We start from the raw sequence: 22,627 nt of genomic DNA, 5'->3' as shown, positions 1-22,627 counted from the left end.
ACTTTGCATACAATGTTCATTTTCATCGAACACATATTTCGCCCTAGATGCCTTCAATTGCCCAATTTATAGCCATGGCCAATTTAGGAAAAAAATTTAACAACGTGATGTTGCACTCCAAAGGGATAACTTGAAATAACATGATGTAGGTAATTAAATAATCAAAAGAAAAGCGTGTTTATTATACACTTAGAAAATAAGGTTCCTTATAGAACCAAAAAGGCTTCTATCACTTCCTTAATATATGGAACCACTAAAAGTTAGATATATTTTTGGGTTCAGTGAAGAAGAACCTCTAGAGTTCTGTTCAACGAAAGGTGAATGTTTTGAGGATGTGAACCCAGCAGCCCTCCAGTGGTCAGATCAAGCCCGCCCGTTTTTTCCAGCGCCCGGCCCGTGATTCGAACCAGCCACCTTTCTGCCATAGGTCCAACTCCTGCCACTGCTCCAACTCCTTAGCCGCTGGGCGAAAACCTGAGTTACTCTTCAGAAATAAGCATGAGTTAATCTGCCAAACCGAAGACAAAATGCTATGCATTCATTTATACCCATAAGTGTAAAATGCCTTAATTCTCAGCACTTATACGACCAATTTTCTACTCTGAGATACTTTGTGGATATGGGCCCAGACAGATCTCAAAATATTGTTTAAAAAAAACTTTGAATGTTTGTTTTACATATAAAAATAAATAAATGAATATTACTAATGTAAGCCACTGTAAAGACTGGGTTTAGTTTATTGTGTTGCTCTGCTCATGTCCACGTTCTGGAACTGCCCGCGTCCCCGTACAGAACTGTCCGCGTCCACGTACGGTTTGGCGCCAAGCATATTGTCCAGTTACGCGCAGAGTGTGCTGAGGTGATCTTGGGGAACAACGACGGAGTTTGTTACAGTGTTGAGACGCCAAAGTTTATTGTTCAATTTCCTTTTTGGTCATAGAAAGTATGAGTGTAGCCAGATCATTTTCAGTTGCTATTCTTGTTTAATTGTGTGGTTCACCGGATTCGTCATCATCCTCGAGGGACAGACGAACGACCTGCTAGTTAGCCAAGCTAGTCGGTACAGCTAGCTAAGCTAGCTACTCTACCAGCAGCATCCTAGTTATCCTAGCTACCACTACATCCTAACCAACTGCCTGCATTTCTTGTGGACCGATGGAGCTCCCTGGTTGTTTCTTCCACCTGTTAAATACCGTGGAGGGCTTCTCCCTCTCTCGTTGACGGATGCTGGCTTCCTACACTCCCTCTGTCCGGTTCTCCTCTCTTCACTAGATGGACGGTAACTTTAGTGTTCCAAGGACTGAACTTTTGAATATTATTTTCGGGGAGCCTCAAGTGACATTTTTTACAACGTTTATTTCTGATAAAATTAGTTCATTGCATCCGCCATGGAGCCCAGTTTCATAATATTACCTTCTGTCCCTAGTTATGAAGTAATCGCGAAAAAACAGGCCTTGTGTTTGGTCATTTTTCACCCTACCAGCTCCTATTAGTTCTATTGAGCTCCGTGGCACCGACTCGCCTTCATAACGTTCTATTCCCAGCCCATTGTTCTGCGTCACAATGCCAGCTTCACTATTGTTATCAATGAGACCTGCCTGCGTTAACCCTGTAGGTTTACCTCAGGTAACTTATTATTAACAAGGTTATGGCTACTTGATAGGTGTTAACCCTGTAGGTTTACCTCAGTTAACTTATTACTAACAAGGTTACAGCTACTAGGTGAGCATTAACCCTGTAGGTTTACCTCAGATAACTTATTATTTACAAGGTTACAGCTACTTGGTGAGCACAAACACTGTTCACCTGAGTACATGTTGTGGTCATTGCTTGTAGTGCAAGTGATGGAAGGCGGATAGCCATCAAACATTAAACGTTTTCTGGTCATGGTTAACCATATTTGTTTTAAGAAAAAAGTGTACAATCTAAACAAAACGCATGTCCCTGTCCTCTTTTTCAAGATATGTCCGATTTAAACAGCCAGAAGACATTTTTTAATTAAGAAAAACCATTTTTTTGACAACTTGTTGTTTCTAAGTGGCTGCTGGGTAATTTGATATGCATCGAACTCTTTGTTTCTAGGCATCAAATTGAGCGAATGCTGCGCAGGTTCACGGAGTTGCAAACCAAATGGCTATAATGGGGTGATTGTTGTCTAATCGGGTGGTCTAGCTATTGGATTTGTAGATCTGATGCAGTTGCTACCTCAGATTATGAGCCTAGCAAGTGTCATAAATGAGTTATGTAGTACCCACATACGGCCACAAGGAGGAGCAAGAGTGCCATAAACCCATACTGTTTTTTGCCATATAAACCCTAAACCTAACAATCAATCAAATGTATTTATAAAGCCCTTTTTACACTAGCAGATGTCACAAAGTACTATACAGAAACTCTTACCCTACTTATAACCTATTTTAGCCGTAACCCTAACCCCTAATTCTAGGGTAGGGTAGCCTAGAACACTTTTAGAAACTATTTTAGTGATAATATTATCTTAGTAAATACAATTATAGTATTAAATAGCGTTTTGATTATTTTGTTGTTATTTTATTATATGTATAATTGCAAAACAGAACACTTGATAAATAAGAGACATTTGTTTTATTTTTCAAATGTGGTTTGAATTGGGTGACCTAGTAATCTCTGTGTGAAAGTCCAGCAATTGGCGTGGGGCAGGTTTGAGACTGATCTAATACACTTTATTTCTCAGCTGACTCACCAACGTCTGTACGTGAATTAATAACTTTTAATTGTTAAATAATGCCAATAGATGGAAGCATAAGACCACAAAGCATCAGTTTAAGGCTACAAGCAGCAATATGATTGACATAAAATAGCATGCAACCAAATACTATATATCCCATGATTTTCTAAAATGGTCACTCATTACTTTAGTTAGCTATATATATCGTATTAGGCCTGTGATGCTTTTGGAAGAGCAACAAAATAGTGCCTATAGCAGGTGTTGAACCCCGGGTAAATAATCACTAGTCAGATGCACTAACCTCAACCCTAGTTTACATGCATTATAGAAAATAAACGTAATATCTGATATTGGGAGTAAATAACCTCGGAATAGAAAAGACAAGAGTGCATCTTCCAGCCCGCCAATAAATTACATCAAATCAAATCAAATGTTATTTGTCACATACACGTGTTTAGCAGATGTTATAGCGGGTGTAGCGAAATGCTTGTGCTTCTAGCTCCGACAGTGCAGTAGTATTTAACAAGTAATATCTAACAATTTCACAACATATACCCAATACACACAAATCTAAGTAAGGAATGGAATTGAAGAATATATACATATATGGACAAGCAATGACAGAGCGGCATGGACTAAGATACAGTAGTATATTATAGAATACAGTATATACATATGAGATGGGTAGTGCAAGATATGGAAACATTATTAAAGTGACTACTGTTCCATTCCTTAAAGTGGCCAGTGATGTCAATAGGCAGCAGCAGCCTCTAATTTGCTAGTGATGGCTATTTAACAGTCTGATGGCCTTGAGATAGAAGCTGTTTTTCATTCTCTCGGTCCCAGCTTTGATGCACCTGTACTGACCTCGCTATTGGATGATAGTGGGGTGAACAGGCAGTGGCTCGGGTGGTTCATGAATCTGACAATGAATGTACTAGGAAAATACGTTTTTCTCGACCAGAGGTGACTAAATTAATGTTCAGGCTTATTGCGTTAGCAGTGTGGAAAGGGACAGTAAAAAGCGTGTGCAGGAGTTTTCCTGTGAGGGGGAGTGGTGGTGTATCCAGGGAGAAAACTAAACTAACCTTCTGAAATGTCATTTGTGGTCTTATGCTACATTCTATTGGAATTATTTATTAACTGCAGTAGTACTGAATAAAGTATATCCTTACTAAAGTAGTAATTACTCAGAATTTCAAAATCTGACATTTTCTAGTTCATTTTACCACTTACAACAATAAAATAACAATTTATAGCATAGCACAATGAAACTGACAAAAACCAAAAACTACATACATTTAGTTAATTATAAAAAATAAATAAAAAACGTGACATTATGATGGGTGACATTATCTGCCAAAGTAACACCTCGATCAAGCGTTCTTTTTGATTATTATTACTGTGTAAAACCTAGCAGTACTACTTTTTTCTCTGAGAGTGAGGCAGATATATTTTATTACTGTGTAAAACCTAGCAGTACTACTTATTTCTCTGAGAGTGAGGCAGATATATAGCATTTTGCAATAAAAACATGATTATTTGTCTCTCTGAAATGAAACCATCAAGTGATAGATTTTAAAAAATCACATGTCTGTCATTGAACAACAATGCCATGATTAGCTACTGAAAAATCACGCCAATCTCTGTCATAATTTCATTAAACAGTAAAAGCTAATTTACATTTCTGAAAATTGATATGAAGCATTTTGGGATGAAACTCTTGTTTCCCCATCTGAGCTCAGAGTAGATGAGAGTTGTAATGTTTGTCTCTGTTGTGTTGAAGTCCAATCAAGCAGGAGAGACCAGCCTCCCCTGTACCCAGCTGTGTGTCCATGAAGAGTGACCATTCTATGGCTCCACCTCTAAAATTTAGGTAAGAAGAACTCATGGGTCATGGTCAGTGAGTTAAACAACACTGTCTCTAGTCATTTCTCCTCTCCCATTTTACCATTTATTTTTGTTTTTTTCATAATCCATAGGCTAATCCTTTTTTTCCATTTTCATAGTTCTAAAACAATATTAAACAAACACAACATTCCCTCCATGTGTGTGTGTGTGTGTGTGTGTGTGTGTGTGTGTGTGTGTGTGTGTGTGTGTGTGTGTGTGTGCGCACAGGAGATGTAATCGATATCCTGATTGCCTAGTCACTTTTACCCCTACATACAGTTGAAGTCGGAAGTTTACATACACTTAGGTTGGAGTCATTAAACTCGTTTTTCAACCACTCCACAAATTTCTCGTTAACAAACTATAGTTTTGGCAAGTCGGTTAGGACATCTACTTTGTAATTTTTCCAACAATTGTTTACAGACAGATTATTTAACTTATAATTCACTGTATCACAATTCCAGTGGGTCAGAAGTTTACATACACTAAGTTGACTGTGCCTTTGAACAGCTTGGAAAATTCCAGAAAATGATATCTTGGCTTTAGAAGCTTCTGATAGGCTAATGGACATCATTTGAGTCAATTGGAGGAGTCCCTGTGGATGTATTTCATTGCCTACCTTCAAACTCAGTGCCTCTTTGCTTGACATCATGGGAAAATAAAAAGAAATCAGCCAAGACCTCAGACATAAAATTGTAGACCTCCACAAGTCTGGTTCATCCTTGGGAGCAATTTCCAAACACCTAAAGGTACCACGTTCATCTGTACAAACAATAGTACGCAAGTATAAACACAATGGGACCACGCTGCAGTCATACCGTTCAGGAAGGAGACGCGTTCTGTCTCCTAGAGATGAACGTACTTTGGTGCGAAAAGTGCAAATAAATCCCAGAACAACAGCAAAGGACCTTGTGAAGATGCTGGAGAAAACAGGTACAAAAGTATCTATATCCACAGTAATAACTAGTCCTATATCGACATAACCTCAAAGGCCGCTCAGCAAGGAAGAAGCCACTGCTCCAAAACCGCCATAAAAAAGCCAGACTACGGTTTGCAACTGCACATGGGGACAAAGATTTTGAATGTTTGTTTTACATATAAAAATAAATTAATGAATATTACTAATGTATAAAAAAAATAATCCTGCAGCAATAGGAAATGTAAATTATTATATGCATTGTAATTCATGAACATTTTTTGTTGGACCAGCAGGTGTAATGAGATGTTGGACCAGCAGGTGTAATGAGATGTTGAACCAGCAGGTGTCCACATACTTTTGATCATGTAGTGTATGTTTGGTAAAGTAATAAAGAAGGTGTAATATTTTGGGTAGATGTTCCTAGACCAGATTATAACTATATATGGGCATATTGTAAAGTATGTGCATGAATAGACTCTTAAGGATTAAAGTGGAACTGAGATGAGGAAGTGAATCAGTAGGCTCAATATTAGGAGGGTGTTCTTAATGTTTTTTACACTGTTTGTTTGTTGCTTTATGTAATGGCATATATTTAAATGCTTTATGTAATGTATTTTATATATTGAAATATAATTTTGATATATTTTAAAATGTAATTTCATGGTGATTTATTATGTTTTTCAGAATCTCCAACCAAACTCTGAGATCAGTCTCTCCAGTACCAAGTCATCTGTCCATGAAGAGTGACATCTCTATGGATCATCCTTTCCATTTTAGTGATAAATCAGGGACCTTTGACCCCAGGTAAGTTACTGGTCAGAATTGATGATATTACTATTGAAGATGAGAATCTTCTAGATCTGAAAACAGATGTATTTTGTGTATCTGAGTATATACTGTAAAGCATCTGCTTATAATTTGTTGTTTATGTCATATATTTTTATACACTGAGTGTACAAAACATTATGAACACCTGCTTTTTCCATGACATAGATTGACAAGGTGAATCCAGGTGATAACTATGATCCCTATATGATGTCACTTGTTAAATCCATTTCAATCAGTGCCAGGCGCACCGATTTGTATCAAGAACTGCAACGCTGCTGGGCTTTTCACGCTAAACAGTTTCCTGTATGTCTCAAGAATGGTCCACCACCCAAAGGACATCCAGCCAACTTGACACAACTGTGGGAATCATAGGAGTCAACATGGGCCAGCATCCCTGTGGAACGCTTTCGACACCTTGAAGAGTCAATGCCTTGACGAGTTGATGCTGTTCTGAGGGCAGGGGGAGAGGGGGGGGGGGGGTGGGGGGATGCAACTCAATATTAGGAGGGTGTTCTTAATGTTTTGTACACTCAGTGTATTTTTGTTGCTTTATGTAATGGTATATATTTTAATGCTTTATGTAATGTATTTTATCTATTGAAATATAATTTTGATATATTTTAAAATGTAATTTCATGGTGATTTATTATGTTTTTCAGAATCTCCAACCAAACTCTGAGATTAGTCTCTCCAGTACCCAGTCATCTGTCCATGAAGAGTGACTTCTCTATGCATCATCCTATACATTTTAGTGATGGACCAGTGACCTTTGACCCCAGGTAAGTTACTGGTCAGAATTGATGATATTACTATTGAAGAGTAGAATCAATGATACAATGATCCGTTTTGATGAACAGTTTATTTGTATTCTGGGGTAACATACTATATTGTTAAAATTCTATAGGTGTTATATTTAACAGCTCAGTCATTTAACATATGCTTTTATCCAGAGCAACATAGAAGCACAAGTAGGGTTAAGTGCCTTGCTCAAGGGCACATTAGCAGATTTTTCACCTAGTCAGCTCAGGGATTTGAACCAGCGACCTTTCAGTTACTGGCCCAATGCTCTTAACGCTAGGCTACCTGCCGTGACCAGTTGAATCAGATGTGCTAGCTCTCAAACTGCTGCAGGTCACTGTAGTGACGGGGAAACAAAGCTTCCTGAAGCAATGAGGCTTTCCAGCCAATTGTGTCAAATAGGTTAATTGCTCTGAGCTTCTTTATTCATTCACAATGCACATTAGTGACACCTGCTGGTCAGAAATAAATAACAATGTGTGATTATCAGATAGAGGTATTTTTTTCTCCACTGATTTGATCAAAACGCTTTAGCGGTAAGTCGTTGGCTTTAATAGCCTCCAGTCAGATCACATCTTTACATCATGCTGCGTTTTCTGCCTTCAAGTGGACTATTTTTCAAAAATGGAATCTATGGCATTATTGAGGATGTTTAAGAGAGAAGCTTATACTATACTAAATAAAACAAATTATTTGAACAACAGTGCAGAAAGTGTGGTTTCACAAAACTATTTTCAAAATAGTGTCTCTTCAACGGGATTCAAACTCATACTCCCACGTCCCAGAATGTTCCATAGTTCCCTACTCTACCAGCTAAGATACCAGTCAGGTGAAATTACTTGTAAAAAATCCTAACTAAATGTATAAGTATGATATCCAGTAGCGGTCGGTGTTTGAAAGCAGCTTAATCGAAGAAAGCAACAGAACCACGGTGAAATCAGTGGGATCTCGCATTTTGCAACACATGGTTTGAAAAAGCATGTGATCAAACGAAGCTTCGGACATCATTGATGACGTACTTCTGATAAAGTGATACACGCATCGGCACATTGATTCGAAGTTAGCTGCTTAGCGATTTCAACGCATGCCTTGGAGCTTCAGTATGAAACGTAACATCACTAGATCACTGAGGAGAGAATTGAGAACCACTGACTTAGTCAACCGTTCTCAATTGACACAAGGCCATACGTGAGTCGTTCACAAGACACCGTCACTGGCCATAGTCCTACATAACTGTGTGTATTAACAGTCATTGCATAACACAACACATTAGATAAACGTCAATGGCACTCACTCACTGTTACACAAAAAGAGCTTTGAACAAACCACTCCGCAAAATATTCTAATGAGCCACTGCCCCTACATTTTAATTATCACTAAAACGCAAATAACCCTTTTTGTGAACTGCAAAGAACCATTGAATGGCTTGAAGGGTTCTTTGAGTTATTATGGTTCCACATAGAACCATCACCCTTCCCAAAGAACCCTTGTGGAACCCTCTTTTCTTAGTGTGTACATTCGATACTTTTGAAGATTTCTACAATCTGAGTTCATATAGTTTAGTAATACCACTGTGGACATGTTTCTACAACCTTCTGAGTTCATATAGTTTAGTAATACCACTGTGGACATGTTTCTACAACCTTCTGAGTTCATATAGTTTAGTAATACCACTGTGGACATGTTTCTACAACCTTCTGAGTTCATATAGTTTAGTAATACCACTGTGGACATGTTTCTACAACCTTCTGAGTTCATATTGTTTAGTAATACCACTGTGGACATGTTTCTACAATCTGAGTTCATATAGTTTAGTAATACCACTGTGGACATGTTTCTACAACCTTCTGAGTTCATATAGTTTAGTAATACCACTGTGGACATGTTTCTACAACCTTCTGAGTTCATATAGTTCAGTAATACCACTGTGGACATGTTTCTACAACCTGAGTTCATATAGTTTAGTAATACCACTGTGGACATGTTTCTACAACCTTCTGAGTTCATATTGTTTAGTAATACCACTGTGGACATGTTTCTACAACCTTCTGAGTTCATATAGTTTAGTAATACCACTGTGGACATGTTTCTACAACCTTCTGAGTTCATATAGTTTAGTAATAACACTAGGGACATGTTTCTACAACCTTCTGAGTTCATATAGTTTAGTAATACCACTGTGGACATGTTTCTACAACCTTCTGAGTTCATATAGTTTAGTAATACCACTGTGGACATGTTTCTACAACATTCAGGGTTCATATAGTTTAGTAATACCACTGTGGACATGTTTCTACAACATTCAGAGTTCATATAGTTTAGTAATACCACTGTGGACATGTTTCTACAACCTTCTGAGTTCATATAGTTCAGTAATACCACTGTGGACATGTTTCTACAACCTTCTGAGTTCATATAGTTTAGTAATACCACTGTGGACATGTTTCTACAACCTTCTGAGTTCATATTGTTTAGTAATACCACTGTGGACATGTTTCTACAACCTTCTGAGTTCATATTGTTTAGTAATACCACTGTGGACATGTTTCTACAACATTCAGTGTTCATATAGTTTAGTAATACCACTGTGGACATGTTTCTACAACATTCAGAGTTCATATTGTTTAGTAATACCACTGTGGACATGTTTTTACAACCTTCTGAGTTCATATAGTTTAGTAATACCACTGTGGACATGTTTCTACAATCTGAGTTCATATTGTTTAGTAATACCACTGTGGACATGTTTCTACAACATTCAGAGTTACTATAGTTTAGTAATACCACTGTGGACATGTTTCTACAATCTGAGTTCATATTGTTTAGTAATACCACTGTGGACATGTTTCTACAACCTTCTGAGTTCATATTGTTTAGTAATACCACTGTGGACATGTTTCTACAACCTTCTGAGTTCATATAGTTTAGTAATACCACTGTGGACATGTTTCTACAACCTTCTGAGTTCATATAGTTTAGTAATACCACTGTGGACATGTTTCTACAACCTTCTGAGTTCATATAGTCTAGTAATACCACTGTGGACATGTTTCTACAACCTTCTGAGTTCATATAGTTTAGTAATACCACTGTGGACATGTTTCTACAACCTTCTGAGTTCATATAGTTTAGTAATACCACTGTGGACATGTTTCTACAACCTTCTGAGTTCATATAGTTTAGTAATACCACTGTGGACATGTTTCTACAACCTGAGTTCATATAGTTTAGTAATACCACTGTGGACATGTTTCTACAACCTTCTGAGTTCATATAGTTTAGTAATACCACTGTGGACCTATTTCTACAACCTTCTGAGTTCATATAGTTTAGTAATACCACTGTGGACATGTTTCTACAACCTTCTGAGTTAATATTGTTTAGTAATACCACTGTGGACATGTTTCTACAATCTGAGTTCATATTGTTTAGTAATACCACTGTGGACATGTTTCTACAATCTTCTGAGTTCATATAGTTTAGTAATACCACTGTGGACATGTTTCTACAACCTTCTGAGTTCATATTGTTTAGTAATACCACTGTGGACATGTTTCTACAATCTGAGTTCATATTGTTTAGTAATACAACTGTGGACATGTTTCTACAACCTTCTGAGTTCATAAAGTTTAGTAATACCACTGTGGACATGTTTCTACAACCTTCTGAGTTCATATAGTTTAGTAATACCACTGTGGACATGTTTCTACAACCTTCTGAGTTCATATAGTTTAGTAATACCACTGTGGACATGTTTCTACAACCTTCTGAGTTCATATTGTATAGTAATACCACTGTGGACATGTTTCTACAACCTTCTGAGTTCATATAGTTTAGTAATACCACTGTGGACATGTTTCTACAATTGAGTTCATATTGTTTAGTAATACAACTGTGGACATGTTTCTACAACCTTTTGAGTTCATATTGTTTAGTAATACCACTGTGGACATGTTTCTACAACCTTTTGAGTTCATATAGTTTAGTAATACCACTGTGGACATGTTTCTACAATCTGAGTTCATATTGTTTAGTAATACAACTGTGGACATGTTTCTACAACCTTTTGAGTTCATATTGTTTAGTAATACCACTGTGGACATGTTTCTACAACCTTTTGAGTTCATATAGTTTAGTAATACAACTGTGGACATGTTTCTACAACCTTCTGAGTTCATAAAGTTTAGTAATACAACTGTGGACATGTTTCTACAACCTTCTGAGTTCATATAGTTTAGTAATACCACTGTGGACATGTTTCTACAACCTTCTGAGTTCATATAGTTTAGTAATACCACTGTGGACATGTTTCTACAACCTTCTGAGTTCATATAGTTTAGTAATACCACTGTGGACATGTTTCTACAACCTTCTGAGTTCATAAAGTTTAGTAATACCACTGTGGACATGTTTCTACAATCTGAGTTCATATTGTTTAGTAATACAACTGTGGACATGTTTCTACAACCTTCTGAGTTCATATTGTTTAGTTATACCACTGTGGACATGTTTCTACAACCTTCTGAGTTCATATTGTTTAGTAATACCACTGTGGACATGTTTCTACGACCTTCTGAGTTCATATAGTTTAGTAATACCACTGTGGACATGTTTCTACAACCTTCTGAGTTCATATAGTTTAGTAATACCACTGTGGACATATTTCTACAACCTTCTGAGTTCATATTGTTTAGTAATACCACTGTGGACATGTTTCTACAACATTCTGAGTTCATATTGTTTAGTAATACCACTGTTGACATGTTTCTACAACCTTCTGAGTTCATATATTTTAGTAATACCACTGTGGACATGTTTCTACAATCTGAGTTCATATTGTTTAGTAATACAACTGTGGACAATTTTCTACAACCTTTTGAGTTCACATTGTTTAGTAATACCACTGTGGACATGTTTCTACAATCTGAGTTCATATTGTTTAGTAATACCACTGTGGACATGTTTCTACAATCTTCTGAGTTCATATAGTTCAGTAATACCACTGTGGACATGTTTCTACAACCTTCTGAGTTCATATTGTATAGTAATACCACTGTTGACATGTTTCTACAACCTTCTGAGTTCATATTGTATAGTAATACCACTGTGGACATGTTTCTACAATCTGAGTTCATATAGTTTAGTAATACCACTGTGGACATGTTTCTACAACCTTCTGAGTTCATATAGTTTAGTAATACCACTGTGGACATGTTTCTACAACCTGAGTTCATATAGTTTAGTAATACCACTGTGGACATGTTTCTACAACCTGAGTTCATATAGTTTAGTAATACCACTGTGGACATGTTTCTACAACCTTCTGAGTTCATATTGTATAGTAATACCACTGTTGACATGTTTCTACAACCTTCTGAGTTCATATTGTATAGTAATACCACTGTGGACATGTTTCTACAATCTGAGTTCATATTGTTTAGTAATACAACTGTGGACATGTTTCTACAACCTTCTGAGTTCATATTGTTTAGTTATACCACTGTGGACATGTTTCTACAACCTTCTGAGTTCATATTGTTTAGTAATACCACTGTGGACATGTTTCTACGACCTTCTGAGTTCATATAGTTTAGTAATACCACTGTGGACATGTTTCTACAACCTTCTGAGTTCATATAGTTTAGTAATACCACTGTGGACATATTTCTACAACCTTCTGAGTTCATATTGTTTAGTAATACCACTGTGGACATGTTTCTACAACATTCTGAGTTCATATTGTTTAGTAATACCACTGTTGACATGTTTCTACAACCTTCTGAGTTCATATATTTTAGTAATACCACTGTGGACATGTTTCTACAATCTGAGTTCATATTGTTTAGTAATACAACTGTGGACAATTTTCTACAACCTTTTGAGTTCACATTGTTTAGTAATACCACTGTGGACATGTTTCTACAATCTGAGTTCATATTGTTTAGTAATACCACTGTGGACATGTTTCTACAATCTTCTGAGTTCATATAGTTCAGTAATACCACTGTGGACATGTTTCTACAACCTTCTGAGTTCATATTGTATAGTAATACCACTGTTGACATGTTTCTACAACCTTCTGAGTTCATATTGTATAGTAATACCACTGTGGACATGTTTCTACAATCTGAGTTCATATAGTTTAGTAATACCACTGTGGACATGTTTCTACAACCTTCTGAGTTCATATAGTTTAGTAATACCACTGTGGACATGTTTCTACAACCTGAGTTCATATAGTTTAGTAATACCACTGTGGACATGTTTCTACAACCTGAGTTCATATAGTTTAGTAATACCACTGTGGACATGTTTCTACAACCTTCTGAGTTCATATTGTATAGTAATACCACTGTTGACATGTTTCTACAACCTTCTGAGTTCATATTGTATAGTAATACCACTGTGGACATGTTTCTACAATCTGAGTTCAAATAGTTTAGTAATACCACTGTGGACATGTTTCTACAACCTTCTGAGTTCATATAGTTTAGTAATACCACTGTGGACATGTTTCTACAACCTGAGTTCATATAGTTTAGTAATACCACTGTGGACATGTTTCTACAACCTGAGTTCATATAGTTTAGTAATACCACTGTGGACATGTTTCTGCAACCTTCTGAGTTCATATAGTTTAGTAATACCACTGTGGACATGTTTCTACAACCTTCTGAGTTCATATAGTTTAGTAATACCACTGTGGACATGTTTCTACAACCTTCTGAGTTCATATTGTATAGTAATACCACTGTTGACATGTTTCTACAACCTTCTGAGTTCGTATTGTATAGTAATACCACTGTGGACATGTTTCTACAATCTGAGTTCATATAGTTTAGTAATACCACTGTGGACATGTTTCTACAACCTTCTGAGTTCATATAGTTTAGTAATACCACTGTGGACATGTTTCTACAACCTTCTGAGTTCATATAGTTTAGTAATACCACTGTGGACATGTTTCTACAACCTGAGTTCATATAGTTTAGTAATACCACTGTGGACATGTTTCTACAACCTGAGTTCATATAGTTTAGTAATACCACTGTGGACATGTTTCTACAACCTTCTGAGTTCATATAGTTTAGTAATACCACTGTGGACATGTTTCTACAACCTTCTGAGTTCATATAGTTTAGTAATACCACTGTGGACATGTTTCTACAACCTTCTGAGTTCATATAGTTTAGTAATACCACTGTGGACATGTTTCTACAACCTTCTGAGTTCATATTGTTTAGTAATACCACTGTGGACATGTTTCTAAAACCTTCTGAGTTCATATAGTTTAGTAATACCACTGTGGACATGTTTCTACAACCTTCTGAGTTCATATAGTTTAGTAATACCACTGTGGACATGTTTCTACAACCTTCTGAGTTCATATAGTTTAGTAATACCACTGTGGACATGTTTCTACAACCTTCTGAGTTCATATAGTTTAGTAATACCACTGTGGACATGTTTCTACAACCTTCTGAGTTCATATAGTTTAGTAATACCACTGTGGACATGTTTCTACAACCTGAGTTCATATAGTTTAGTAATACCACTGTGGACATGTTTCTACTACCTGAGTTCATATAGTTTAGTAATACCACTGTGGACATGTTTCTACAACCTTCTGAGTTCATATAGTTTAGTAATACCACTGTGGACATGTTTCTACTACCTGAGTTCATATAGTTTAGTAATACCACTGTGGACATGTTTCTACAACCTTCTGAGTTCATATAGTTTAGTAATACCACTGTGGACATGTTTCTACTACCTGAGTTCATATAGTTTAGTAATACCACTGTGGACATGTTTCTACAACCTTCTGAGTTCATATAGTTTAGTAATACCACTGTGGACATGTTTCTACTACCTGAGTTCATATAGTTTAGTAATACCACTGTGGACATGTTTCTACAACCTTCTGAGTTCATATAGTTTAGTAATACCACTGTGGACATGTTTCTACTACCTGAGTTCATATAGTTTAGTAATACCACTGTGGACATGTTTCTACAACCTTCTGAGTTCATATAGTTTAGTAATACCACTGTGGACATGTTTCTACTACCTGAGTTCATATAGTTTAGTAATACCACTGTGGACATGTTTCTACAACCTTCTGAGTTCATATAGTTTAGTAATACCACTGTGGACATGTTATTCATTCCAGAGGCTACTACCACTCAGAGAGCAGAGTATTCTGTTCCCAGCTGTCTGTCTATGAACAGTATTAACATCTACAATCTCTCTCTCCTTTATCTCTGTAGTGGAAGGTCTACTCTGTTAGAGGATCAGTATTAACATCTACAATCTCTCTCTCCTTTATCTCTGTAGTGGAAGGTCTACTCTGTTAGAGGATCAGTATTAACATCTACAATCTCTCTCTCCTTTATCTCTGTAGTGGAAGGTCTACTCTGTTAAAGGATCAGTATTAACATCTACAATCTCTCTCTCTCCTTTATCTGTGTAGTGGAAGTTCTACTCTGCCAGAGGATCAGTCCAGGTGTGCAGTGTGTCAGCAGGTGCTGAGGGATCCAGTCTCTATCACCTGTGGACACAGGTTCTGCAGACAGTGCATCACCAGATACTGGGAGAAACCTGCTCCTTCAGGAGACTATGACTGTCCTCAGTGTAGAAAGAGATCCAGAACACGGCCTGTACTACAGCAGCTGAGTCAACCCAATAAAACAAGAGGCTCTGAAAACAGTAAGACCACTTGCACACGTGGGCCAAATCAAAACATTTTAATATGATTTACAGTAGTTAACTACAATATTATGAGATAATAGAAGTTACTGTAGTTGTGGAAGGCCCACTTTTCATCCTGTCAATGAATGTTTCTGATACACATCATTTTTCCTCTTCCCTTGTAGTGGATGACAGCCTGCAGAGAGCTATAGTAAACCATAAAGACAGTCTGAAAAGGAGGTATGAATGTGTGATAGAAGGTATGGAAAAAGCAGGGAACCAAACTCCCCTCAACAGGATTTACACAGAGCTCTACATCACAGAGGGAGAGAGTGAAGGGGTTAACAATGAACATGAGGTGTGGCAGCTAGAGACAGCATCCAGGACACCAACCTCACATGACACAGCAATCCACTGCAATGACATCTTTAAACCCTTACCAGGCCAAGAGAGAAGCATCAGAACTGTGCTGACGAAGGGCATCGCTGGCATCGGAAAAACAGTCTCTGTGCAGAAGTTCATCCTAGACTGGGCTGAAGAGAAGGCGAACCAAGATGTGGATATCATATTTGTGCTTCCTTTCCGGGAGCTGAACTTGATTAAAGATCTCCAGTACAGTCTTCTCAGACTTTTAAATGGCTTCCACCCAGAACTAGACATAGGCAATGCAAAGAAACTCACTGCCTGTAAAGCTATGTTCATCTTTGATGGTTTGGATGAAAGCAGACTTCCATTGGATTTCCAGCACAATGAAAAGGTGTCTGATGTCACACAGACATCGTCTGTCGATGTTCTGCTGACAAACCTCATCATGGGGAACCTGCTTCCCTCTGCTCTCCTATGGATAACCTCCCGACCAGCAGCAACCAATCAGATCCCCCCTAAGTGTGTTGACCAGGTGACAGAGGTACGAGGGTTCAATGACCCACAGAAGGAGGAGTATTTCAGGAAGAGATTCAGTGATGAGGACCTGGCCAGCAGAATCATCTCACACATAAAGACATCAAGGAGCCTCCACATCATGTGCCACATGCCAGTGTTCTGTTGGATTTCTGCAATAGTCCTTGAACACATGTTGAGTACAGACAAGAGGAGAGATATGCCCACGACTCTGACTGAGATGTCCATACACTTCCTGCTCATTCAGACCAGCCTGAAGAACCAGAAATATCATGGAAGAGATGAGATGGATCAACAGGAGCTCATGGAGTCAGATAAGGAAATTCTTCTGAAGCTGGGGAAGCTGGCGTTTGAAAATCTGGAGAAGGGTAATCTCATGTTCTATGAAGAAGACCTGAAAGAGTGTGGCATTGATGTCAAAGAAGCCTCAGTGTACTCAGGAATGTGCACACAAATCTTTAAAGAAGAGTCTGTGTTATTTCAGAGAGTGGTGTACTGCTTTGTTCATCTGAGCATTCAGGAGTTTCTCTCAGCTGTCTACATGTACCATTGTTACACAACCAAGAACATGGATGCACTGAAGCCCTTCCTCAAGAGAAAGTCTAGAGCTGCATCTGAAGAGCTAACCTTGCATGAGCTGCTGAAGAGTACCGTGGATAAAGCCTTGGAGAGCAAGAACGGACACCTGGACCTCTTTGTCCGCTTCCTTCATGGCATGTCACTGGAGTCCAATCAGAAACTCCTACGAGGTCTGGTGACACAGACAGAAAGCAGTCCAGACAGCATCCAGAAAACAATCCGATCCCTTAAGGTGATGCAGAGGAAGAACATCTCCCCTGAGAGGTGCATCAATCTCTTCCACTGTCTGATAGAGATGAAAGACCATTCAGTACAGGAGGAAATCCAAGCGTACTTGAGGTCAGAGAAGAGATCCAAAAACCTCACACTTTCTCAGTGTTCAGCACTGGCCTACATGCTACAGATATCAGAGGAGGTTCTGGATGTGTTTGACCTGAAGGTATACAAGACATCAGAGGAGGGTGGTAGGAGACTGCTCCCAGCTGTGAGAGGCTGCAGGAAAGCTCTGTAAGTATTCATGGAAATATCCCACACCAAAATACATTGTAGTTACAGCAGCATTTTTATTGGCTGACTGGCTCTGTAAGTACTCATGTGACTATCCCTCAGACCAAACTTTACTGTATGTAAGAACAACAATATTTTCATTGGCTGACTAAACTTTCTATCAGCTGAAAAGTCTTAAACAAACTGTAATACAAACGGGTCTGAAAAGTTGTAGCATTGAGACATCTATACACAGTGTTCACATTATTAGTGCAGGGGTAACAGTGTAAGCAGGGAAAGCTAAATGTAACATTTTAATACAACCTGTCCCTCATGGTATTTACTCTGTTGACAGACTCACTGGCTGTGAACTCACAGACACATCCTGTGAACTGTTGGCCTCAGCTCTCAGTTCAAACCCCTCACACCTGAGAGAGCTGGATCTGAGTAACAATGACCTGAAGGATTCAGGAGTGAAGCTGCTCTCTGCTGGACTGGGGAATCCCCACTGTAAACTGGAGACTCTGAGGTCAGTATTCCTGTAGTTGGTCAACAAGTGATAACTGTTCACCAGATCCACATGTGTTTACCAGGCACACATAGTCCACACCATATGTGTTTGAACAGTGAAGTTTACCGTTTTAAATTTGGTGCTATGCTCCATCATTTTGGATTTGAAATTGTTTCATATTAGGCAACAATACAGAATGTCACCTTTTTATTTGATGTTAATAGTGAGAGGTTAGTATGTTTTGTTGTAGCCTCTGTAACTTTCTCACTCATTATTATTCATGATTCATTCATGATTTTTATTAATCAAGGCATCATCAGTATTAATTTAGTAGTGTTTAGAAACATGTTATCTACTCACTTAGACAGAAAATTACTCCAGTCATCAACCACCATTCAGTTACTATTGGACAAAACATAACCCAAAACACAACCAAAACAAACTGCAAATGCAACCAACGAGTTTGGGACCAAATACTAAACTTTGACTACTTTAATACACTATAAGTTAATTGGTCAGAATACTTATGACTTCATCAAATAGGAGGACTAGATACATAAAGTGCTTTCATTTAAAATGTTAGCTTCTCTGTCAAACTAGATATGGTGTGGACTGTATACTCATACAATCTAAATCTGATACCTCACTGTCTGTCTTTTGACTGATACTGCTTTTTAAACTGCTCTGGTCAGTCTACTCAAATATTTGTACTGTACATGTTTCTATCTAGAAGCAATAATCTGATAATTTCTAATAATGATACATTAATTTATGAATAGATATGGCAGGTTTCAGGACACTGATATATCTGAATATGTTGAAAAAATATATAGCCACTATTTTCACCGCCAAAGAATAGCAGTGTGATTTTAATATGATTTGACTCTTTGCAGGCTGTCAGGCTGTCTAGTGACAGAGGAAGGCTGTGCTTCTCTGGTCTCAGCTCTGAAGTCAAACCCCTCACACCTGAGAGCGCTGGATCTATGTAACAATGACCTGAAGGATTCAGGAGTGAAGCTGCTCTCTGCTGGACTGGGGAATCCCCACTGTAAACTGGAGACTCTGAGGTCAGTATTCCTGTAGTTGGTCAACAAGTGATAACTGTTCACCAGATCCACATGTGTTTACCAGGCACACATAGTCCACATCATATGTGTTTGGACAGTGAAGCTTACAGTTTTACGTTTGGTGCTATGCTCCAGCATTTTGGATTTGAGATAAAACGTTTCATATTAGGTGACATTACAGAATGTCACCGTTTATTTGATGTTAATGGTGGGAGGTTAGCATGTTTTGTTGTAGCCTCTGTAACTCTCTCACTAATTAGTATTAATAATTAATTCATTATTTTTCTTAATCATGGCACCATTCAGTTACTCCTGAGTGGCGCAGTGGTCTAAGGCACTGCATCGCAGTGCTAGCTGTGCCACTAGAGATCCTGGTTCGAATCCAGGCTCTGTTGTAGCCGGCCGCGACCGGGAGACCCATGGGGCGGCGTGTAATTGGTCGAGGGTAGGGGAGGGAATGGCCGGCAGGGATGTAGCTCAGTTGATAGAGCATGGCGTTTGCAACGCCAGGGTTGTGGGTTTGTTTCCCACAGGGGGTATGAAAAAAATAAATAAGAGCGTCTGCTAAATGACTTAAATGTAATCACGATTCATTTAGTAGTGTTTAGAAACATGTTATCTACTCACTTAGACAGAAATGTACTCTAGTCATCATCCACCATTCAGTTACTATCGGGCAAAACATAACCCAAAACAAACTGCAAATGCAACCAACGAGTTTGGGACCAAATACTAAACTTTTGACTACTTTAATACACTATGAGTGAATTGGTCAGAATACTTATGACTTCTTCAAATAGGGGGACTAGATACATAAAGTATTTTTCATTTCTAAATGGTGAAACAGATATGTATAAAGATAACCTCAAATAAAAGGTGACATTATGTACTGTCACCTCATATGAAACATTTGATCTCAAATCCAAAATGTTGGAGTACAGAGCCACATTTAAAATGTTAGCTTCACTGTCAAAATAGATATGGTGTGGACTGTATACTCAATACAATCTAATCTGATACTTCACTGTCTGTCTTTTGACTGATACTGCTTTTTAAACTGCTCTGGTCAGTCTACTCAAATATTTGTACTGTACATGTTTCTCTCTACAAGCAATATTATGATCATTTCTAATATTGATACATTCATTTATGAATGGATATGGTGGGTTTCAGGACACTGATATATCTGAATATGTAGAAAAAATATACTGCCACTATTTTCACCACCAAAGAATAGCAGTCTGGTTTTAATATGATTTGACTATTTGCAGGCTGTCAGGCTGTCTAGTCACAGAGGAAGGCTGTGCTTCTCTGGTCTCAGCTCTGAAGTCAAACCCCTCACACCTGAGAGAGCTGGACCTGAGTAACAATGACCTGAAGGATTCAGGAGTGAAGCTGCTCTCTGCTGGACTGGGGAATCCCCACTGTAAACTGGAGACTCTGAGGTCAGTATTCCTGTAGTTGGTCAACAAGTGATAACTGTTGACCAGATCCACATGTGTTTACCAGGCACACATAGTCCACACCATATGTGTTCAGACAGTACAGCTTACAGTTTTACATTTGGTGCTATGCTCCAGCATTTTGGATTTCAGATATAATGTTTCATATTAGGCAACAGTACAGAATGTCACCTTTTATTTGATGTTAATGGTGAGAGGTTAGCATGTTTTGTTGTAGCCTCTGTAACATTCTCACTCAGTATTATTCATGATTCATTCATGATTGTTCTTCATCATGGCATCATCAGGATTCATTTAGTAGTGTTTAGAAACATGTTATCTACTCACTTAGACAGAAAATTACTCCAGTCATCATCCACCATTCAGTTACTATTGGACAAAACATAACCCAAAACACAACCAAAACAAACTGCAAATGCAACCAATGAGTTTGGGACCAAATACTCAACTTTTGACTACTTTAATACACTATAAGTGAATTGGTCAGAATACGTTTGACTTCTTCAAATGGGGGACTAGATACATAAAGTGCTTTCATTTCTAAACGGTGAAACAGATATGTATGAAAAAACCCTCAAATAAAAGGTGACATTATATACTGTCACCTCATATGAAACATTTGATCTGAAATCCAAAATGCTGGAGTACAGAGCCACATTTAAAATGTAAGCTTCACTGTCAAAATAGATATGGTGTGGACTGTATACTCAATACAATCTAAATCTCATACCTCACTGTCTGTCTTTTGACTGATACTGCTTTTTAAACTGCTCTGGTCAGTCTACTCAAATATTTGTACTATACATTTTTCTATCTACAAGCAGTACTTTGATAATTTGTCATTTCTAATAATGATACATTAATATATGCATAGATATGGCAGGTTTCAGGAAACTGATATATCTGAAAATGTATAAAAAAATATACTGCCACAATTTTGACCACCAAAGAATAGCAGTGTGGTTTTAATATGATTTGACTCTTTGCAGGCTGTCAGGCTGTCTAGTCACAGAGGAAGGCTGTGCTTCTCTGGTCTCAGCTCTGAAGTCAAACCCCTCACACCTGAGAGAGCTGGACCTGAGCTACAATCACCCAGGAGACTCAGGAGTCAGACTGCTCTCTGCTGGACTGCAGGATCCACACTGCAGACTGGAGAAACTCAAGTATGTAGAGGGTTTATGTCAATGTTCATATCAGACATGTTGGAGTTATCAGGCTAGTTAAGACAAACATTCTGACCACCACTTGGACTAAGTTATATAAAGACTGTGTGTGTGTCCAGTGTGTGTGTGTGTGTCCAGTGTGTGTGTGTGTCCAGTGTGTGTGTGTGTCCAGTGTGTGTGTGTGTGTCCAGTGTGTGTGTGTGTGTCCTGTGTCTGTGTGTGTCCAGTGTGTGTGTGTGTGTGTGTCGTGTGTGTGTGTGTTTGTCCAGTGTGTGTGTGTGTGTGTGTGTGTGTGTGTATATCCAGTGTGTGTGTGTGCACGTCTATCAGTACACACACTGGACACACACACACACACTGGACAAACACACACACTGGACACACACACACACTCACACTGGACACACACACACACACACTCTAGACACACACACACACTGGACAAACACACACACACTAGACAAACACACACACACTGGACACACACACACACACACTAGAGACACACACACACACTAGACATACACACAAACTGGACACACACACAATGGACACACACACACACTGGACGAACACACACACACACACACACACACACACACACTGGACACACACACACACACAC

General features: G+C 38.3%; 2 protein-coding genes across 2 annotated transcripts in view; both read left to right on the top strand.

Moving 5' to 3' along the window:
- Positions 1-4,497: 4,497 nt before the first annotated feature.
- Positions 4,498-20,870, top strand: LOC311123337 (NLR family CARD domain-containing protein 3-like). The gene is made up of 8 exons (XM_084197600.1): positions 4,498-4,583; positions 6,201-6,320; positions 7,004-7,123; positions 15,616-15,851; positions 16,019-17,819; positions 18,154-18,327; positions 19,203-19,376; positions 20,648-20,870. Exons 1-8 carry the CDS (start codon positions 4,543-4,545, stop codon positions 20,835-20,837), a joined length of 2,856 nt encoding a protein of 951 aa, XP_084053726.1. The 5' UTR covers positions 4,498-4,542; the 3' UTR covers positions 20,838-20,870.
- A 172-nt stretch (positions 20,871-21,042) lies between these two features.
- LOC311123331 (stonustoxin subunit beta-like) overlaps positions 21,043-22,627 on the top strand; it is a gene marked incomplete at its 5' end in the record, with an annotated part of 3,984 nt that continues 2,399 nt past the window's right edge. Inside the window, 2 exons of the mRNA XM_084197594.1 lie at positions 21,043-21,077; positions 21,829-22,002. Of these exons, the coding sequence (XP_084053720.1) occupies positions 21,043-21,077; positions 21,829-22,002 (209 nt within the window). The remainder of the gene's footprint in view (positions 21,078-21,828; positions 22,003-22,627) is intronic.

Source organism: Coregonus lavaretus (assembly GCF_964263955.1).
Source record: "Coregonus lavaretus genome assembly, contig: HAP1_SCAFFOLD_293, whole genome shotgun sequence".
Lineage (NCBI taxonomy): Eukaryota > Metazoa > Chordata > Actinopteri > Salmoniformes > Salmonidae > Coregonus > Coregonus lavaretus.
Note: the sequence above shows the minus strand (reverse complement) of the source record. Positions and strands in the feature narration are given on the sequence as shown.